Here is a 17,565-nt window from a genome sequence, read left to right as displayed (position 1 = left end):
AAGCTAGAGACCATGATCTTAACCTTGACTACATGTATGTTCACCTTGTATTGAGACTGTAACATTAGGTGGCGTTCTTTACTTCTGCTTGGGTAGTTGAAGCATATTACATTTGCCTTTTGTTTTAAATGCAATTTCAGATTTTCTAAATAATATAACTGTAAATAGCTTTTGAAATAGGGTTTTGCGAGGGTGGTTTTTTTGTTGGTTTTTTGGTTATAAATTGAAGAAATAATTATCTAGTCAGACTTGACCTTGAGTTTTTCAGATCTCTGTTTTGATATTACAGAATTATAGCAGACAGCATTTGCTGGAATTTTCATATTTCCTCTCTATAGCCCTAATCTTTATTAACCTTTCAAATGTCTTTCCATGTTTCTAATCACTCATGTTCCCATTCTTTGGACCCTTTCTGTTTCTTCTTCATCTTGCTTGAGATGGTGAGACCAGAATGCAAGCCCGTGGTCCAGGTGAGGATATCTCTTTTGGTGTGTGGTATCTTAAAGGCATTTCGTTTTACTCTGCTTTTCTTCACTTGAGTGATCATTTGACAATGCATTTGGCTTGGTTTGAAGACTCATGGTGGTGGTGGATTCAAAACATAGCAGCTGGGCAATGGGATCGCTGCTTTGATGCAAGAGTGACATGCCAGTTCAAAGCTGTTAAACACCTTTCCGGGTTAATTTTGTGCTGACAGACTTTGCTGGTTAGACAAAACCTACTCGTGCCAGATTTACTTCCCTTGCCTATCCTGTTGGTGGTGTTACTAGTCCCTGCTTGTCACTTGATTCTCTGGTCCCCGTGCTTGGAAACTGCTGCCTTTGGAAGCAGGCTTGAGCCATATACTTACTTCTCTTATTCTTTCTGTTTGTGTGTTCGTTGTGAGAATTTTTCATGCCAAGTGTGCATTTCCTGGTTTGCTACACAAAAACACACTGTGAGAATCAGCTGTGTTGCTTCCTGGGTGGCATGCTTGGTTTCCATAAATGTTTCTGAAGTTTCTCTTCTTGTATAATGTAAGCAGATGCTTTTCTCCAACTTCATTCTTCTTGAAATGCAGTTCCATCTTCAGTTGATTCTGTGCAGATTCAGCTAACTTAAGTCATCTGGAAAGTTGAGCCATCTGGGAAAGTTTTTTAATTCCCTCTCATGATTTTTGTCCTTTTTTCCTATCTTTTCACTTCCTGATATGTTACTGCTTCTTTAATACAGAACGTGGGGAAGAAAGCTCTCAAAGAGTTCAAGAATGTGCTGCAATGCTGGCCATTTCCCTCACTCCCTGAAAGGAGGATAGCTTGCTGAACCAGCCTTGATTGCTGTTTTCTACTGCATTCTATTTTTTGTTGTTGTTCGATGGCTCTCTTTAATTCAATGAATTTAGCCTCTGCTTGAGCTAATGATGGATAGCCAAACCATCACTAAAGTAATCCAGAATTGATTTTATCTTTTCTTTCTTGTGATTTTGTTTTTCTGCATAGTTTGTTCTAAAGTTGTTTTTGTTTGTTGGGTAGGTTTCCCTGGAGCAAATTAAATGTTCTTGAGTAAATTATTGCTTGTGGTTGCTACAACAAGCAGGTGTGAAGATTAAGCAATGTTGCAGGACTCTGCGTGTCCCTAGCCCAGACCTGAAGCACAAGGAAATGAGGAGGGCTAACAGTCTGCTGATAGTTTTGATTCTTGTTATGAGGATGGTTTATCTGAACGCAGTGTAAATGGAGTACATGATTTTACTGTTTTCTGAGGAAGGAATGTTTTGTCTTTCAGAAGTTCATTTTCTGATGTAGTTTGTGGGATAACATTTTACTGCTATCTCAGCAACTAAAATATGGCTCATCTTCACAGAATGACTTAGCCTAAAGATACGTACTTCTGAGTACTTGTGTTGGTTTTGCCTCCGTTCCAGAGCTAAAAGAGCAGCTCCTGGCTCGTGCATCACGGGTGGAAGAAATAGAGCGCTTAAAACAAGAATTTGAGCAGCAGCGTCAGCAAAGAAAAAGTGAGCATGAAACTGAATTGGAACAACTGAGACTTTATTTTGAAAAGAAATTAAGAGTCGCTGAAGAAAACTACAGAGAAGAATTGACTTTGCTGCATCAGAGACTGCAAGAACTGAAGGAATATTCACTGTCAGAGTTGGAAGTGGGTCAAGATCAAGCAGGGGATGTCAGGTGATCTTTCTTTTCATCTCACGTTCTGACAGCATACTTTTTTTTTTTTAATATATAAAAGATGATGTTAGCATCTAAATATTGGGGTTGGGCATTAGGTGATCTGTAGTTAGAAACAGTGATGGAAGTCATGAGTGCGCAGTCCTGAGCAGTTGTTATAGTTGCTCTATGCCTACTTGCAGTACTACATCGTAAGCCAGCAAGTTCATTTAATTTAATTTGCGACACATGTTACAATCTTAAACTTTAAAACCTTTTTCTCAGTTCTTCTGTTGCGGTTTTTGAAGAGACTGCTGAGAAGGAGAGAAGGGATATGCTTGGTCAGCTAAATCAACAGCTGGAACAACATCAGGTAGTATTTTTGATATATTAAAGTTCTACTGTTCATTACATGACCTGTATGAAAATTGATGTCTGATTCCTAGCTCTTAGCAAAGAGTTACATTAATTTGAGACATTTATTAAAGCTTAATTATTTTTGACAAGTGTATTATAAATTACCAACTTGAAATCGTTTTCAGACCAGCAGAACATATGAAACATAGTGTTCTGTAATTTTGTGTCCTCTGTTTGGGTTATCCCGTGCTTAGTAAGGAGCTTATCAAAGCTCTTCCACACAAGTGCAGAATTCATGGTGCTTCTCTTCTCTACAGCTTCTGTAGTAATTGTGCCCTTTATTGCTGTCTGTTCTCTTCAAGTGAAGATGCTAATTTGGTCCCTCTTCTATTTATGCACCTATTTTCATGTACCTTGTTGTAATTTAAGATCTTGACTTCTTTGCTCAACTTATTCGAAGTTGACCAAGATTTCAAAAAGGAATTTTCCTAATTTTGGCTTTAGATTTTTATTTTTAAATTTATTTTTTTTTTTTTAGCAAGGGAATGACAAGCAGACAAGACATACACAAGACAGCATGAGCTCAATTTCATTAGTAAATCACACAAAAAACCAGATGAGTTATAACTGAGAAATGTATATATCATGCCTTTTTTCTTGCTGCTATTTGTTGCCTAGCTGAGTATGAAACTGCATTCATAGATCATTACTTCTAACTTCTGTGGTGTGGAGAAGGGGGTCTCTTCAGTGTTGAGAATCGATAGTTTCTCTACCCAGATGTGTGTGGGACTTCCCCCTCTATTATACTTTCTAACAGCTCCTGAAACTCAGATCTGCCTTGTGGCGTGGTTCCAGAGCGTATCTACCTTTTTTTACTCAAAAGGTTCTAATATACAGATGTTTTTGGAGACTGTTTTGTTCTTACTCACCCTGTTTCCCTATTTGAAGTACACTAAGACAGCACTTAGGGATGCGGTTTAGTGGTGGACTTGGCAGTGTTAGGTTTACAGTTGGACTTGATGATCTTAAAGGTCTTTTCCAACCTAAATGATTCTATGATTCTACTTTGAGGGCCTCTGCCGCTCTAGTAGCAGATGAAGTGGCAGGAACAGGGCAAAACCAGCAGGGCTTTTGGAAACCAGGTATCTATGTGTCAAGCAGGTGCATTATAGTGCAATTCATGTAGTGCTCTCATTGAAAGATTCTTGGCATGGTTTCTTCAAAGCTTAAGATGTCTTTCTAAACCATTTCTTATGTAGGAAGAACTTGCCTGTTTGCAGGTACAACTTAAAGAACAACACAGGCATGAATTAGATTCTTTAAGGTCTTCCCTTGCACTTCAATATAAGGAGGATCTAATGAAAATGAAGATGGATCTGTCAGACAAATATATAACAGAAATTGAGGAAATTAAAAGAAAACATTGTTTAGAACTTGAGCAGCTCCGTGCCCGACTTTCAGAAGAACATATTAAAGGTAAGATGAGCTGACAGACTGGGAAGTAAAATGGTAAGCTGCTTGTGTGGCTTATATTTTTCTTTAAATATTTAAAGGCTTATCTGAAGAAATTTTCAATTTGTTATTAGTTTACTCTAGACTATAGGGAACACTTAACACATTAATCCCTGGCATTCAGCACTTTGCTTTTTGACTTTTACGTGCATGTTGAGTTGCACTTCCAAAGAAGTGGTGACCTGAAGTTGATTATTCTGTAGTAAAACCTACTACAACTGCGGAGCAGTTGGTAAAAGGAATTGATCAGGTTTCCATTCTTGATGCCTAGAAGGGCACTACCAATTCCTGAATTAATATTTATTTGAAAATTTCTTAGTATCATCTGTCAGCTATGTTAAATGTCTCTTGTATTTGCATTAAAGAGGTCAGTTCTCACGCTTTTCTTTAGAGTAGACCCACTTCTGTTCTATGTTCCATGCCTCTTTTACCTGTGTTCCTTTTGTGGGTTTGATGGTGCTCTGCTCATTTAACGTTAATATTTCTTTTTCCTCCTGTGTTTGCCAACTAGTTGGCAAACTTATTGGGATGAATTTTTTGAACAAAGAGGAAAGTGTTTATGGGGAGCAGAATTTGTAATAGGTATCTTTTGCCGTAGGGTTCAGGTTGAAGTTCCCCTTATGGCTAAATTTAATGAGACTTCCTATATGATCGTGGGTTTAAACAGTTGCTGCTTTTCTTGGAACTGTAATTTATAGAAATATACTGCCTTGTACTGGTTCAATATGAAATGCATATATTGTTGAGGTGCAGGTAAGGGATCATGGCAGTTCTTGTATCTCCAGCCTCTTTCTGGGAGCACAGTATGATATACAAACATTTGAACTTATTATCCATAACTTAGAGTTAGCTATGTAACACACATGGCTATAACTATATTCCACTGTATGTTGGTTAAAAGGATCAGTACAACTTTTTTTAATTTGCAGTTATATTTCTTATCTTCATTTATTTAGTTTTAATACTAGGCTGTATATCAAAACTGCTTAAATTAGAATGTTTAGAGATTTGTCCCATCTGCTTTCTGGGGAAATGAGGAGATGTGCAAAAGGGGAGATAAAACTTGCATAAATCTGCCATTACATTGTCCAAAAAGAAAGTCAGCTCCCGTGGCTGTTGCTGATAGGAGGGAGGTCCTGCCACAAGTTTCATGATCCTTTCCCATTATTCTGTGTGTGGTGATACTGATACATTTCAAAGGTGGTGATAAAGTGGAACAGAGTACAAAATCATCCTGATAAAGGATTCTTGTTGGTCTGTAGTTAGTATGGCTACTGATAAACTGCACAGCTGACAACATTGAGCTTTATTTCTGTGCATTAATAGGACCTGCTAAAAGAAAATAAATTCCAGAATGTCTTGGTTTTTTATTTTCAGAAATCACCAAAGTACGCCTACAGAGTGCTCAAGATGCAGCACGTCAAGTTGAAATGGAGGTGGCTGAGCGAGCGTCTGTGCTAGACGAAGAGCACAAAGCTAAGCTCTCTCTCCTCCATTCTGAGAAGCAGCGTATTGCAGAGCTTTCAGAAGAAATAAAGAATTTAAAGGAAGAGATTACTAAACAAAAAGATTTTTCTGTGCAGAATGAAAAGCATCTGAAAGAGGAAATGGAAAAGGTAATTTGTATTATGGTACTGTTTTGTATAGAGTTAGGCAAGCTCAAATCTGTTGGGAAGGCCAAAGGAGAGAGAAGCAGCACTTATCTTCAAATGTGCCTAGTTTAGTGACAGTAGCTTCAGCTTTAAATGGACTTGCATGGATACACACAAATATTGGAATATGAGTCTGAAGTTCAGAGCACTTTAGCGTTAAACACTTAGTTTCTCTGCAGATGAACTTTTCTTTAAGAGCACAGATAGTGTGGGAAGGCAGGTGCTTCAAGGGTTGATCCAGTCCACCTTTTATATTGATGTGGGTCAAGCATACATATACCACTCCAATGTAGAAAAGGTCCTCATCCTGAAGCACATTGTTGTGTCCTGGTGCGGAAGTAACATGGGGCACTTGTATGCTGTCACGTGGTAATAGAGAATTCAGCAGAAAGCACTGTGGCAGATGGAAAAAGTCCCTCTGCTGAATGGGTCCCCTCTAAGAAATTTCTGGTTTTGATAGGGCTGTCTTCTGAAGCAAATAACCAGCAATAATTTTTCAGACCATTTTTTGAGGGAAGAAGAAAGACTTGGACAACAGATTTCTGCTTTTGCTTTGCTTTGGTGTAGCTCATATACCTTCAGCTCTTATACTGTCAAAATCTTAAGAGTTGAAAGAATCGTATCTGGCACCTTCCCTCTTACCTGTTAAATCAGCTGTCCCATCTGAAGATAAACTTAGATTGGATGTTAATTCATTGTTTAATTTGTTCCAATATTTGAATGCTTATGAGAATTAGATGGACGAAGCTCTCATTTCTCAAGTCCTCCTTTGCTTCCTTTTTAAAGAGAGAGAGGTATGTGTATCCTTTTCCAGACTTAAAAACTGGTGGAGAAGGACAGAGAAAAGTTTCAGGCTGTTTGTGGATAGTGTGGAGACTCAGCTGAAGCTTCCAGTAGTGAAGCTTTCAGTACTGCTAGTTTACTCCTACCACCTGCAGTATCTTGTTTGTGGCACTGCTGGCTGGGTGAAAGATAAGCATATATAGAATGTGGTGTTTGAAATGAGCCTGTACTGCATGCTGACCCACTGTCTGGAAATACATATTTTGTGATCTCGTATTAGCTTTTTAATTTTCTTTTAAGAAATGACCTTGTTGTTTCTTTAGTTTACTATTTATTTGTTTACCTGTTTACCTCTACTGTATTTTTAGAGTCTTTTTTTTTTCCTTTTGTCATTGAGCAATCATTTGGTGCTTTGGCTTCTGTTTTTATGCTACTTGCTTTTTATGCTGCTTTTATGCTGTGTACGAGACGATGGTCTTGGACATTGCGTATACAATACCACTGGAACGTATAATGAGAGGAGAGATTTAAAAGAGATTTTTAATCATGCCCAATATAAACACCTAAGGTGCCCATAACTTTATAAGTTGAACTCCTGAAATGAAGAAAAGCGGCCCCAAGAGAAAACAACAAAGTACCATATTAATTCTAGAATTTTCCCATAATTTTTTCTTATCTTCCTTACCCCAATTAATTCTGAAGTGCGTTAAATTCAAGTACCTATAAATTGACATTTCAGCCTTACTTTTATTTGAAAGGGTGACTTCACTGCAAGAATTGAATCTCTCCAAGACCTTAAATGCCTGAGAACATTCACTTCACACACTTCAGTTTGGTTTTGATATTTTATGCATTTTTTTTTTAATAACTGTGTTCACAGGTAAAATATAAAATTGCTGAAGATCACAAGAATAAATTAAGGGAAGCCAGAGAAGAAGTCCAGAAAATAGAGACTATGTACAAAGAAAAAGAGAAGAAATGGAAATGTGAAAGCGAGGACCAGAGAATCCAAGCAGAAGAGAAGTTATCACTGTTGTGTATAGAACTGCAAAATAGAGCGGAGTATGAGAAGCAGAATTTACAAAAGGAGTTTGAACTTCGTGAAGCTGAAATGAATCAGCTTCAGGATCGCCAAGCTGCCAAAATTCTAGAATTGGAGAAGCTGGTAAAAGAGCAGCAAAACAGCTTGCAGCAACTAGAGGACAGCCTTGCAGGTGCACAGGCTATGCAGAAATCTCAGGAGCAATATGACAGTGACCTGCAGGCAGCCAAAGCACTCATGGCGAAAGAAATGGAAAAGGCCACACTTTCTGTACAGGAAGAATGTGCACTGAAACTTATGGAAGCACAAAACAAGTAAGTCCTGAGTATTCGAGCACTTTCATTTATCAGTTCAGTCATTGTTATTGTTACTTTTTCTTATTTTAAATTTAGTAAGTCATAGTGATGTGGGTTTGTCACTTGATGGCACCAGCTAACTTATATATGTAAAGCTTACTCTCCCAGGGAACAGTAATGTTGTCCATTATGGTTTACTATAGAATTGTGCTTCATGTAAATGCATTTAATCTAGTCTAGCAAATCAAATGAAGTGTAGTCAAGTTCTGCCTGTTACAGTTAAGAATACAACACACAGCTGAAAATCATATACTAGCGTTGGAGCAGGGGAAGTGTTACAGGACATGTAATTGGAAAAATTCTCTAAATCTTTTCAAGTGTTTTCAAACAATTCAAATGAATTTGAGCCAGTTTTTCCTGGTGAATGAAGCTTGTGTTATCCACTGAATGCTGAGGTTGATGGGCTGCATATGGTATTCTTTAGTTCTGGTTGAACATGAAGGCTGCTCAGTTTTTCCTCCCCTTCATACCCCCATTGTTTTTAGTGTATTAAAGGAAGTATTCAAACAACTACATGTTTGTATTTGTGTGCATTGCTTCAAGTTTATCCCTCTTTCCTTCCCAAACATATACTCACAGAACAAAATTGGGGAAATAATTACAGTAAGAAGATGCTGAAAGCAGGAACTTAGGCTTTAAATAACCAATCACTTTTTAATTATTGGTGTCTGTATCCAAAAATACTATGGTTAATGATTACAGTAAATTGCAGCATTTCAGATAAGAAATCTTCTGCATCAAGCTTTAAGCAGACCTCAGAGAGCTAAGATGAGTTTGGAGGAGCCCCCAAGTATCCCACATACACTTCCACAGTGGTTTTATGTGTCAGTCTTAACGAGATGTTTTTAGAGGTGTTTCTTATGACAGTTTGTTTACTCGCAGACAACACATTCGAGATGTGGACAATGTATATACTATGCCCTAGATGCTCTCATATGGCAGTATTTTCTTAAACAGAGAATGATGTTTGTATGTTGCTTTGCATTAGTGAGTAATTTAATAGGGGTTCCAGTCTACCGAGTAATAACCAGATACTACCAAATGACATTGCATAAACCTTAAATTATGTGGCTATGAAATCATCTTTGTGGCTTGCTTTGAATTAGTTCTGTATTTGAAACGTAAAGTAAAATTTGTGGAGGCTAAGTACAGCCTACTTATTTTTCTTTGATTTTTATTTATTTCAATTATTTTTTTAAAAAAGCCAGTGTCTTTTTGACAATATTCTCTTAACTTTCTTGGAAATAATACAGGTTTATGGAGGAACACAAAGCTATGACTCAGAAATTCACAAATGAGCAAGAGGTTCTTCTCCAAGAGCTGAAAAAGAAACATGTCGATGAGCTGGAACTCCAGAGTCAGCAGTTACAGGAGAAACATAAGCAGCAAATTTTGTCTCTTTCAGCTGAGTTTCAGACAAAGCACCAAGCTGAAATCGAGACACTTAAATCTACACTAGAAAGTAAACAGCAGATTCAGCTTGAAGCTTGTGTTGCTGAACTACAGACAAAGCATCAGGCACAAATTGACGAGCTGGAGGCTAAACACTTATCAAATCTGGATTCCTTGGAGTCATCCTACCTGTCTGAAATTCAGAATATAAGAGATGAATACAGTCAGGCTCTTGAAAAGCTACAGCTGCAGCACACAGAACAGCTCCGTGAAAAAGATAAAATGGATCAAGCACGCTTGGTTCAGGAGATAGAGATGTTGAAATTAAAGCATGCTGAAGAACTTCAGCTTTCCCAAAATAATTTGAAAATTGAGCTAGCTACTGTTCATATGGAAAAACTTAAAGCCATGGCTGCTGAAGCAGAAGCAGCTCATAAGGTGAGTCAGAAAGAGAACTTGGCACAGAAGGTGAAATTTCATGGTGCATTGTGTGGGATCACCTTTTCCCTTGTTCTTGGGGTGTATTTCTACAGCCTCCTCTGTGCCAGCACTAACGCTTGTGTGTGGCCATATTGTGAGCTGAAATAGGAAACTAAAGCTGAAAATTGATCATCTGTCGCTTCACTCCCCGAATGCTCAGACTAATGAGTTTTCTATCTGAGTGTGTGGAAAAGGTACAAATGAAGTAAATATTTTTAACATAATCCCGATTGGAGGGTCTCCATTTTGTGGCTCGGAGCTTCTCTGCCTGATAGAGTTACCATGTAATTCTCCATAATTGATTAGAACAAAGTAAATGTAATTCTGTAGGTTAAGCTACATCTCTAGGAATCCAAAGATCCTCCTTAGTGGCACAGTCTCAAGGGGAAGAATGGAAGAAAGGTATCTCTAAAGGTCCCAGATGGGATTTTGGGAGCAGGTTGCGGGTGAGTGGACCTTGTCTTAGGGCCTTTAACAGAAGTCCATAGCTTTACTCATGATAGGACAGAGGTGTGAGCTCTTTTAGAGTTCAGATGGGTAAAAAATGATCCCAAGACTTCTCCAAGTCAAAGAGGTAAGAAGGCTTAGCTCATTGCTAAAACTTCAGAGCCTTCCACAGAGAGATGTACTGTTTTTCAGACTTGTCTGTTGCCATGCCTACTTCCCAAAATTATGATTAGATGTTGTTTCTGTGCCTGCAAAGGCTAAGAGGAAGGTCTTGTGAGGGGAAAGGTGGGTATTTTTCTTCTGTCCTATCTTCGCTAACTAATCTTAAATCTGCATTTTAATTGTTCTTGAGTGTGAAGAACTTCAAAAAGCAAAAGTTGAAGATTGTGCTGATGGAGAATGCTGTCATGGATAGAGGAAAAAGCAGGAGATTTACAAAACTTTTACTAGATAGGAAAAATAAACCCATTTCAATGATATAGGGAGTGTATATATGTATGTGTGCTCATCATTCATGAGGCAATATTGTGTTTACTTGAAAAGCTTTGATACAGCAGGCCATGTGCTTTACAAATGGGTTACAAAAATATTTGTACTTACTTTTTTCCTCCCCTTTTTTAATTAATGCTTACACAGGATGATTTGAACACAGCTCTTCAAAATCAAAGGAGGTTGCTGGAAGAAGAAAAACGTCTGGCCCTGGATATATTACGTGAGGAAGTATTGCATATGGAGGAAAAGCATAGAAAAGCACTCCAAGAACTTCAGGATCTTCATGGGGCAGAAATTAAGAAACATAAGGAAGAATACTCCAGGGAGCTGGAAAAAGAATTGGGGAAACTAAAAGCACAGCATGAACATGAGCAAGAGGTCGGAATGTTGCTAATACCTAAACCCAAAATAATCCATCCTTTATCCATCCTCCGTTAAAGTAAATTCAGTTTTATTAACCTTTAGAAGTAAGGCTGTATATCTAGGTGCTTTTGGGATTTTTTTTTTTTTAATAGTGCCAGTAGATAAGAAGAGACAAAGTTAACAGTTTTAAGACTTGCTTTTTATTTAAAAGGACTTAAAAGAATTCAGATATGTGAATTATCCTGAATTTTTAAAATTTAAATCCATGTTTGTAGTGCTCTCTTTACTGGAGGGCTGGGGGGAGGGGAAAAGTGGGCTTGCTTTCTTCTGAGTTCCTGCTGTATTTAATTCAAAATTTTAAAGCTGCCATTTTGATAGAAAACGAACAGGTAATAAGTTAGGTCATTAACCATTTGTGGAAAGTAACAGCTCACTTCAAGCTTTTATGAGTGAACAACCTTTACTAACATTGATTTCTTCTTTTCTTAGAGAAATTATAGTAGGTAATACTTTTCCAAGATTTCTTGTTTTCTCAGTGAGGTTTCAAATCTTCCTAGTTGCCCTTAAAGCTTTACCATTTCTTCTTGTTGGGAATGTTTATGTGTAAGCTTGATGATGTTTACTTTCATAGTGAAGGCTAAGAATTTGATCATCTACACTATGTTCTCTTTAAGCATTGAAATGGAATAAGATCTTCTATACCTTCAGTCTGTTATACAATCTGACTTATGTTGATGGAAGCCGCCACAAGGGATCAAGACTTTTCACTTTTCTATATTATTACATTCATATATTAGAAGAAGTCACAAACAAAATAAGCTTTATCCAGCTATAATCAAACAACATATGTTATGTTAAAATGTAACTTACTTTTGCTTTTTCACTTACTAATTTGAAAATTGGATAGTGTGCCAAATAACTCCCTAATCACTGGTGCACCTTTGTATTACTTGGTGCACCTCACAAAAAACATTTAGATTTGAGGAGATCCGCTGTGTTCTTTTGGACTGTCAGGGCTTAGAGCTGGTAGTGGTTTCCAGCTGGCTGGGGTGCATTGCAAACTCTCTTTACTTTTGGAAGAATAGCTTGCCCTGGGGAGTTAGTTTTGTGGGAAGTTCTCATGATTATTAAATTTTTAAGCCCTTTATCCTAGAAACAGGATTTCTCTCTATTCTGATGACTACAGTGACTCTTCTCACAGAGGATAATAGGGAAAAAAAAAAACCCAAATGAACAAAAAAAACCCAAACCTTTCTCTGATATTTTTGATGGACTTCTTTGTTGTATCTCATAGGATAATTGCATTAAATATAGCTGTGTTAATGTTTAATCCTGTTTGAACAAGAGAAATTGTGTCTTAACAAAATATGCTCTCCGTGTGTTTCTTTCCCCCTCTTTCTTCCTTATTTCTTTGAAATTCTCTTAGACAAATGTCTGTTGGAAGGAACAAGTAGGGAGTACTCTGTTAGTCTGACCTGATGGTCTCATGAATACAGGAGATACTTGGTACCTAATGCCCTGTTGCTTCTTACCTATTTTTATCAACTTGCTTTTTTCTATAGTCAGCGTGATGATAGATAGCAGCTCTGTATGGCCTTGAGGATTGGAGAGAACTGTTGTGAAAATACTCTTAAGAATTTGGCTGAGCTTGATGGTTTTGGTTTCGTTTGGTTTGATTTCTTCCTTAATTATAACCCTATGGCTAAAATATTTTATCTTACTTACTTGTCTGCAGATGTATGCTTCTGCATCGGCCTCTGAAGTAGAAACTGTGCGGACAGCTCTTCTGGCTCAATTTGAGGAGGTAAAATTGAAGCAACAGCTTCAGTTCCAGGAAGAGATTGAGCTGCTGAAGTGTCAGTCGGAGGTACTGCTTGAACAGCAGATTGCACAGCTGAAGGTAGGGTCTGATTAAAACGAACTTCAGAGCATGCACTGCTAGCATGTTCTTCTGAAAAGGAACAATTGGTATACATTTTTGTTCTTCAGCCATATGACTTTAAAAAGACAGTCTGAGTTAGATCTCTTCCTTGCTTCACAATGTTAGAACTAGAAAAGCAGTATTGGAAGCAATTCAGTGTTCTGTAAGGAGTTACACTATTTATTACAGGGTTTTCTTAAAATCCTGAATTGGATGTGAAGTGGTGTCCTTCAAACAAAACCAAAAAAATCAGCGGAATGTATTTGCTCTAAGCAACAGTCCTTGTGTACGTTTATGTTCAGTTTGTCATTTGAAACTTTTTCTTCTTGGTGTCTGCTGAGACTACGCGTGTATATATGGCAAAAAACGTTCAGCGTTATCTAAGCTTTTACCAAGTGTGTGATGACACCGAGCACTTTGTGCATGAGGCTTTTTGTAGTTGTTCTTAATTTCTGCTTTCTTGGGCTCATCATTTGACTTCCAAACTTTCATCTTGATGAGCATCTTCAAGGTGCTTATCCCTGAAAATTATCTTTGTTTGGCCTTGTGTACGATGTAGTAATTGCCTATCATCTTCTGAGCCTCGTGCAAAATGTCTTCATTGGTTAGGTGACAAGCATGTGTAGAGCTATTAAATGAATGGTGAAGACACATCCTGTGTCAGAAGAGAAAGGGAAACTCACCAAAAGACTGAGAGCAGTGCTTATATTCATCTCAGTGTTATCACTGTACTGAGCATGTATTGAGCTCAACTTGTTGAGCACAAATAACTTAGATTAGATGAACTACCATCTCTTTATTTGCTTCCCTTGGGAGATTTCAACAGATCCTTGCTGTTCCTGTCCAGTGCTCCAACCTGAGGTGGGACTTCTTCCTAACAGTTGCACAAACCTCTAGAACTGGATGCTGCAGATGTGCAGAAAATTTCTCTTGTTTCCTGCCTCTGGCCCACTGTGGAGTCCTGGTCATTCTTTGACCTCTCTCCGTCTAGTGCAGCTGTCTTTTGAAACAGAGGACACAAGTGTATCCTGAAAAGCTGCTGGAGGTATATTTAGCATTGCTGTCCTCAGCTGAACCTCAGCCTTCAGTCCACAGAAACTGGACTGGACTGACTGTTATGCATATACCCCAGAAGTGATTCCTGCTTTTTTCTCTCTTGTGCTGCCTCAGTGCTTTACTTACTGAGTAGCATTTGGGACACCAGAAACCTCTCTTTTCGTTGAAATTTTGTAGGGATAATTCTGCTTCTAGTACAGATGTGTCTGTTCTGTTTTTTTCTCTCATTACCTTGACGACTGGTGTTTTGTCCCAGAAGAGACTGACTGGACCTCTTTGCAGTGTCAGGCTGACCTGCGTCATGGTCTGATACAGGTTTTTACAATGAGCCTTCCCTTGCCTACTTCCCCCATGCTCATTTATGGGGTTGTCTTCATGCCAGCCAGTTTACTTGCTTTCTTCCCACACCTCCCCTAGCAGATTTTAGTTATTCAGAGTTCCTCTCTGCAGTCTGACATGCTCTTTTAGTGGATGCACTGCTTCTGAGAAGAATAGTCAGGCTGCTTCAGAGGCCTAGTCCACAAGTTTACTGTACTGGTTGAGGAATGTCCTCATACCCCTTTGGGTCTGTTCATTTGTATCTTGCTAACTGCTAAGTGCTCTGCTGCTTGAGTCTAATTCTGGGCAGACTTGGCTTTTCTGCCTTCTTCTGCCTTGTGGATTCTGGGTAGAAGTTGGTATTGTTATTGCCCAAGTGCCAGTATTCGTCTTGATCTTGGCTATGATAGCAAACCTTATGGTCTCATCAAGCAGCAAGCAGTCCTCACCTGAGGAGCTGGTGATGGATGGGTTATTCTACTCAGTGCAAGGACTGGCTGAGTCTTCCACAAAGGATCCAGGACATCCCAGGTTACTACATATGTTCTGCTCCGAAGTCTTATTTCATGCCCTGGAGAAAAATTGTTTTCTTGACTTACCGATTAAAAAAAAAAGGCAGCTATCACCTTGGAGTGTATTGGTATTTATAGATCAAATTGCACTTTTTTTTTTTTTTTTATACTGTGCTCAGGAAGACTTATTTCCCAGTTCTGGTGTTGTGGAAACAGTTACTTCCTTTTAGCCTCTTTGGGAAGGGATCCGAGGGACCTTGCTTCACCTCCCTTACTTGCTGATGCAGGAGTGGGGGATGTCTAATAATACCTTCCTTTAGAGTGCTTTAGAGTACTCTGAGGTAAGTGAGATCCAATTTAATAGCTTCTAGATCATTTAGCCATGTAAATCTACCTTGGAGATTTTCAGTTTGTTCTGGTAAATCACTCCTCCTATGTGGAATTCTATGGAACAACTGGAACAACTATGCATGTTGTACTACTTGCAGTTGCTGAAAGTGTCTTCTGTCCATCTCTGTCCTGACTTGTCCATCTGTTTTCTGTTCCTCTTCACTATCTCAGCAGTCTGAAATGACCCAAGTCTCAGTGAGCACATTCAGATAGCCCATTTACCTACTTAATTATTTTTAAATTATGGTTTTGACATAATTTTGCTGATTGGGAGTGTTAACTATGTAAGTTACTGCTAGTTAATCTGAGAGGCAAGGTGTGCACATTTACAGAAAAAAGGGGGGAGGGGGAGGGTTTTGGTTGTGGGTTTTTTGGGGGTGTTCCCCCCTCCCCCGTGTAAATCAAAGTCTATGTGACTTACACAGGATGAATTTGAAGTTGAAAAAAAGACATCGCTACATGACAAGGAGCAGAAGTTGATTCAGGAGAGGGAGAAGGCACAGGCTGCTCACCAAAAGGAGCAGGAGATGTTATCAGCCCAGCTGCAGGAAAAAGCAGCAATAATTATCCAGGTGCGTGGAAAATATTTTAAACCTAGATTTTAAATGCACCTTTGTGGTTGTATTTTAGCACAGTGCTCTCGCCTTTCTCAAGATATATATAGAGGGACTGTGTGTATAATTCTTGTGATCGCTAGTTTTCAAGATGTAATGTATGATGGGCTCTGTCTCTTAGTTGGCGTGCTACAGCAGTAACATGGAAATTGAAACTGGGTATCGGCTTGAAAACTGGTTTTCAGCCATTTCTCAGGGAGTTTAACACTGCTTTATAAAAGAAGGTTGGATGTTTGCCTTTTTGTTGTCTGGGTATTGGTGCCATCTGTATCTATCACTTTTTTTTTTTGTCAAGAAAATAGTGCTCTAGTAGCTTTTGTTAGACCAACTGACCTATAGCTTGGAAGTAAGGAGGAAGTAAGACAGGAAAATGGGAACTTTGGATCTGGAAGTGGCAAAGGTAATATTTGCTTGCCAAACAAAACAAAGTTTTTATGCCTCCTGTAAAGCAAATATCTAGGTTACCCAGAGAGCTTTAGAGAGAGAGGATCAGCTTGAAAAAGGTATCTTTTTTAATTAGGAAGTTTAGAAATGTCAAGTTCTTTTTCAATGATTAAAATAATAGCTTTGAGTTTTCAAAATAGAAGATAAAATGAAATAAAACATTCAAGTCTTCTCTTGCAATTCAGGAAGCTCTGACCAAAATGTAAATTTGGTGTATTAGACTGTTTTGTTAGGCCTTATGCTTAGTGGGAAAACTGGGAGTAACACTAAGAATTTCCCCTGCTGGAAGAAATGCATTATTGTTTCCTGCTCTTCATGCAGGATTTGATGAGGGGTGAGAAAGTTGGCATGGGAGTAGAATGCTTTTCTTTCCTTGCAGTTTCCTCCCAAATAGATATTTTGACTGATTTGTTGGCTTTATGAGACAAAGTTTCTAACAAAATAGTACTGATTTGTTTGGCAGCAAAATCTGGAGGTTAGGGTGGGTATATACATGCGTATATGTATGTATTTATATATTTTTTTATATATATATATATATAAATGGGATGGAGGTGTCATCTGAACATATAAACATGAGGAGAGAAGACATTTTTCTAGAAACTTGTTTTCAGGCAGAGCTTATAAAGCAAAGAAGAAAATTAGCTGGCACTGATGATACTGGATCGGGTTGCTGTTCAGGTTTGTGTGCTACAGTGTCAAAATTTATGCTAGGACATTGCTTTGTGTCTTTGAGGCACAGCAATGAAAGCAAACTAAGAGTGAACTAAAGTATGACGCAAAGTTTTTACAAGCTTTTTGCATTGCTTGTATGCACTGAATCTGAATGCAAGTGAGGCAGCTCCCTGAAGCAAAATCAACATCGGAAAAGGAGAACTTAAAAAAAAAAAAACCCCAACCTATTAATTTTTAGTCTTTCTGCTGTCCTTCATTTCTAGTACTTGTATAATCAAATTTGCATAACAGCAGACGACAATTGTGTGAATATATACGAAGTGATGGAGGGCAAGATCATTGGGTGAAGTTCATAGTTTAGGCAAAATGGTCGACTTTGTTGCATTGTTACTGTATTTTCCACAGCTGGAAAAGAAAGTGGAGTCTTTAAACTGTGAAATAGGGGAGACCAACTCTGAACTGGAGACACTCCTTCAGCGGCGGGACAGAGAAAACCAAGAAGGAGGGAATTTGGTAGCCATGTTGAGATCTGATATTGAGCAGTCCAAGGATGAAAGGTTTGTACGTCTTGTGTTACCTAATGCTTAGTGGTTGGGTTTTTGTTTACTTGTT

The 17,565-nt window shown here is 38.3% G+C and overlaps 1 protein-coding gene across 10 annotated transcripts in view; it reads left to right on the top strand.

Moving 5' to 3' along the window:
* Positions 1 to 17,565, top strand: part of PCNT (pericentrin) — a 97,922-nt gene that overhangs the window by 23,397 nt on the left and 56,960 nt on the right. For 7 of the 10 annotated variants that reach the window (XM_075512378.1, XM_075512376.1, XM_075512380.1 and 4 more), the window contains 11 exons: positions 438 to 470; positions 1,904 to 2,168; positions 2,433 to 2,520; positions 3,764 to 3,980; positions 5,394 to 5,632; positions 7,332 to 7,807; positions 9,103 to 9,679; positions 10,805 to 11,038; positions 12,759 to 12,923; positions 15,646 to 15,792; positions 17,359 to 17,510. In XM_075512378.1, coding sequence (XP_075368493.1) covers positions 438 to 470; positions 1,904 to 2,168; positions 2,433 to 2,520; positions 3,764 to 3,980; positions 5,394 to 5,632; positions 7,332 to 7,807; positions 9,103 to 9,679; positions 10,805 to 11,038; positions 12,759 to 12,923; positions 15,646 to 15,792; positions 17,359 to 17,510 — 2,593 coding nt within the window. The remainder of the gene's footprint in view (positions 1 to 437; positions 471 to 1,903; positions 2,169 to 2,432; positions 2,521 to 3,763; positions 3,981 to 5,393; positions 5,633 to 7,331; positions 7,808 to 9,102; positions 9,680 to 10,804; positions 11,039 to 12,758; positions 12,924 to 15,645; positions 15,793 to 17,358; positions 17,511 to 17,565) is intronic. The other 3 variants (XM_075512379.1, XM_075512383.1, XM_075512384.1) reach the window with 1 other exon arrangement.

This window comes from Mycteria americana, chromosome 9 (genome assembly GCF_035582795.1).
Source record: "Mycteria americana isolate JAX WOST 10 ecotype Jacksonville Zoo and Gardens chromosome 9, USCA_MyAme_1.0, whole genome shotgun sequence".
NCBI classification, from domain to species: domain Eukaryota; kingdom Metazoa; phylum Chordata; class Aves; order Ciconiiformes; family Ciconiidae; genus Mycteria; species Mycteria americana.
Note: the sequence above shows the minus strand (reverse complement) of the source record. Positions and strands in the feature narration are given on the sequence as shown.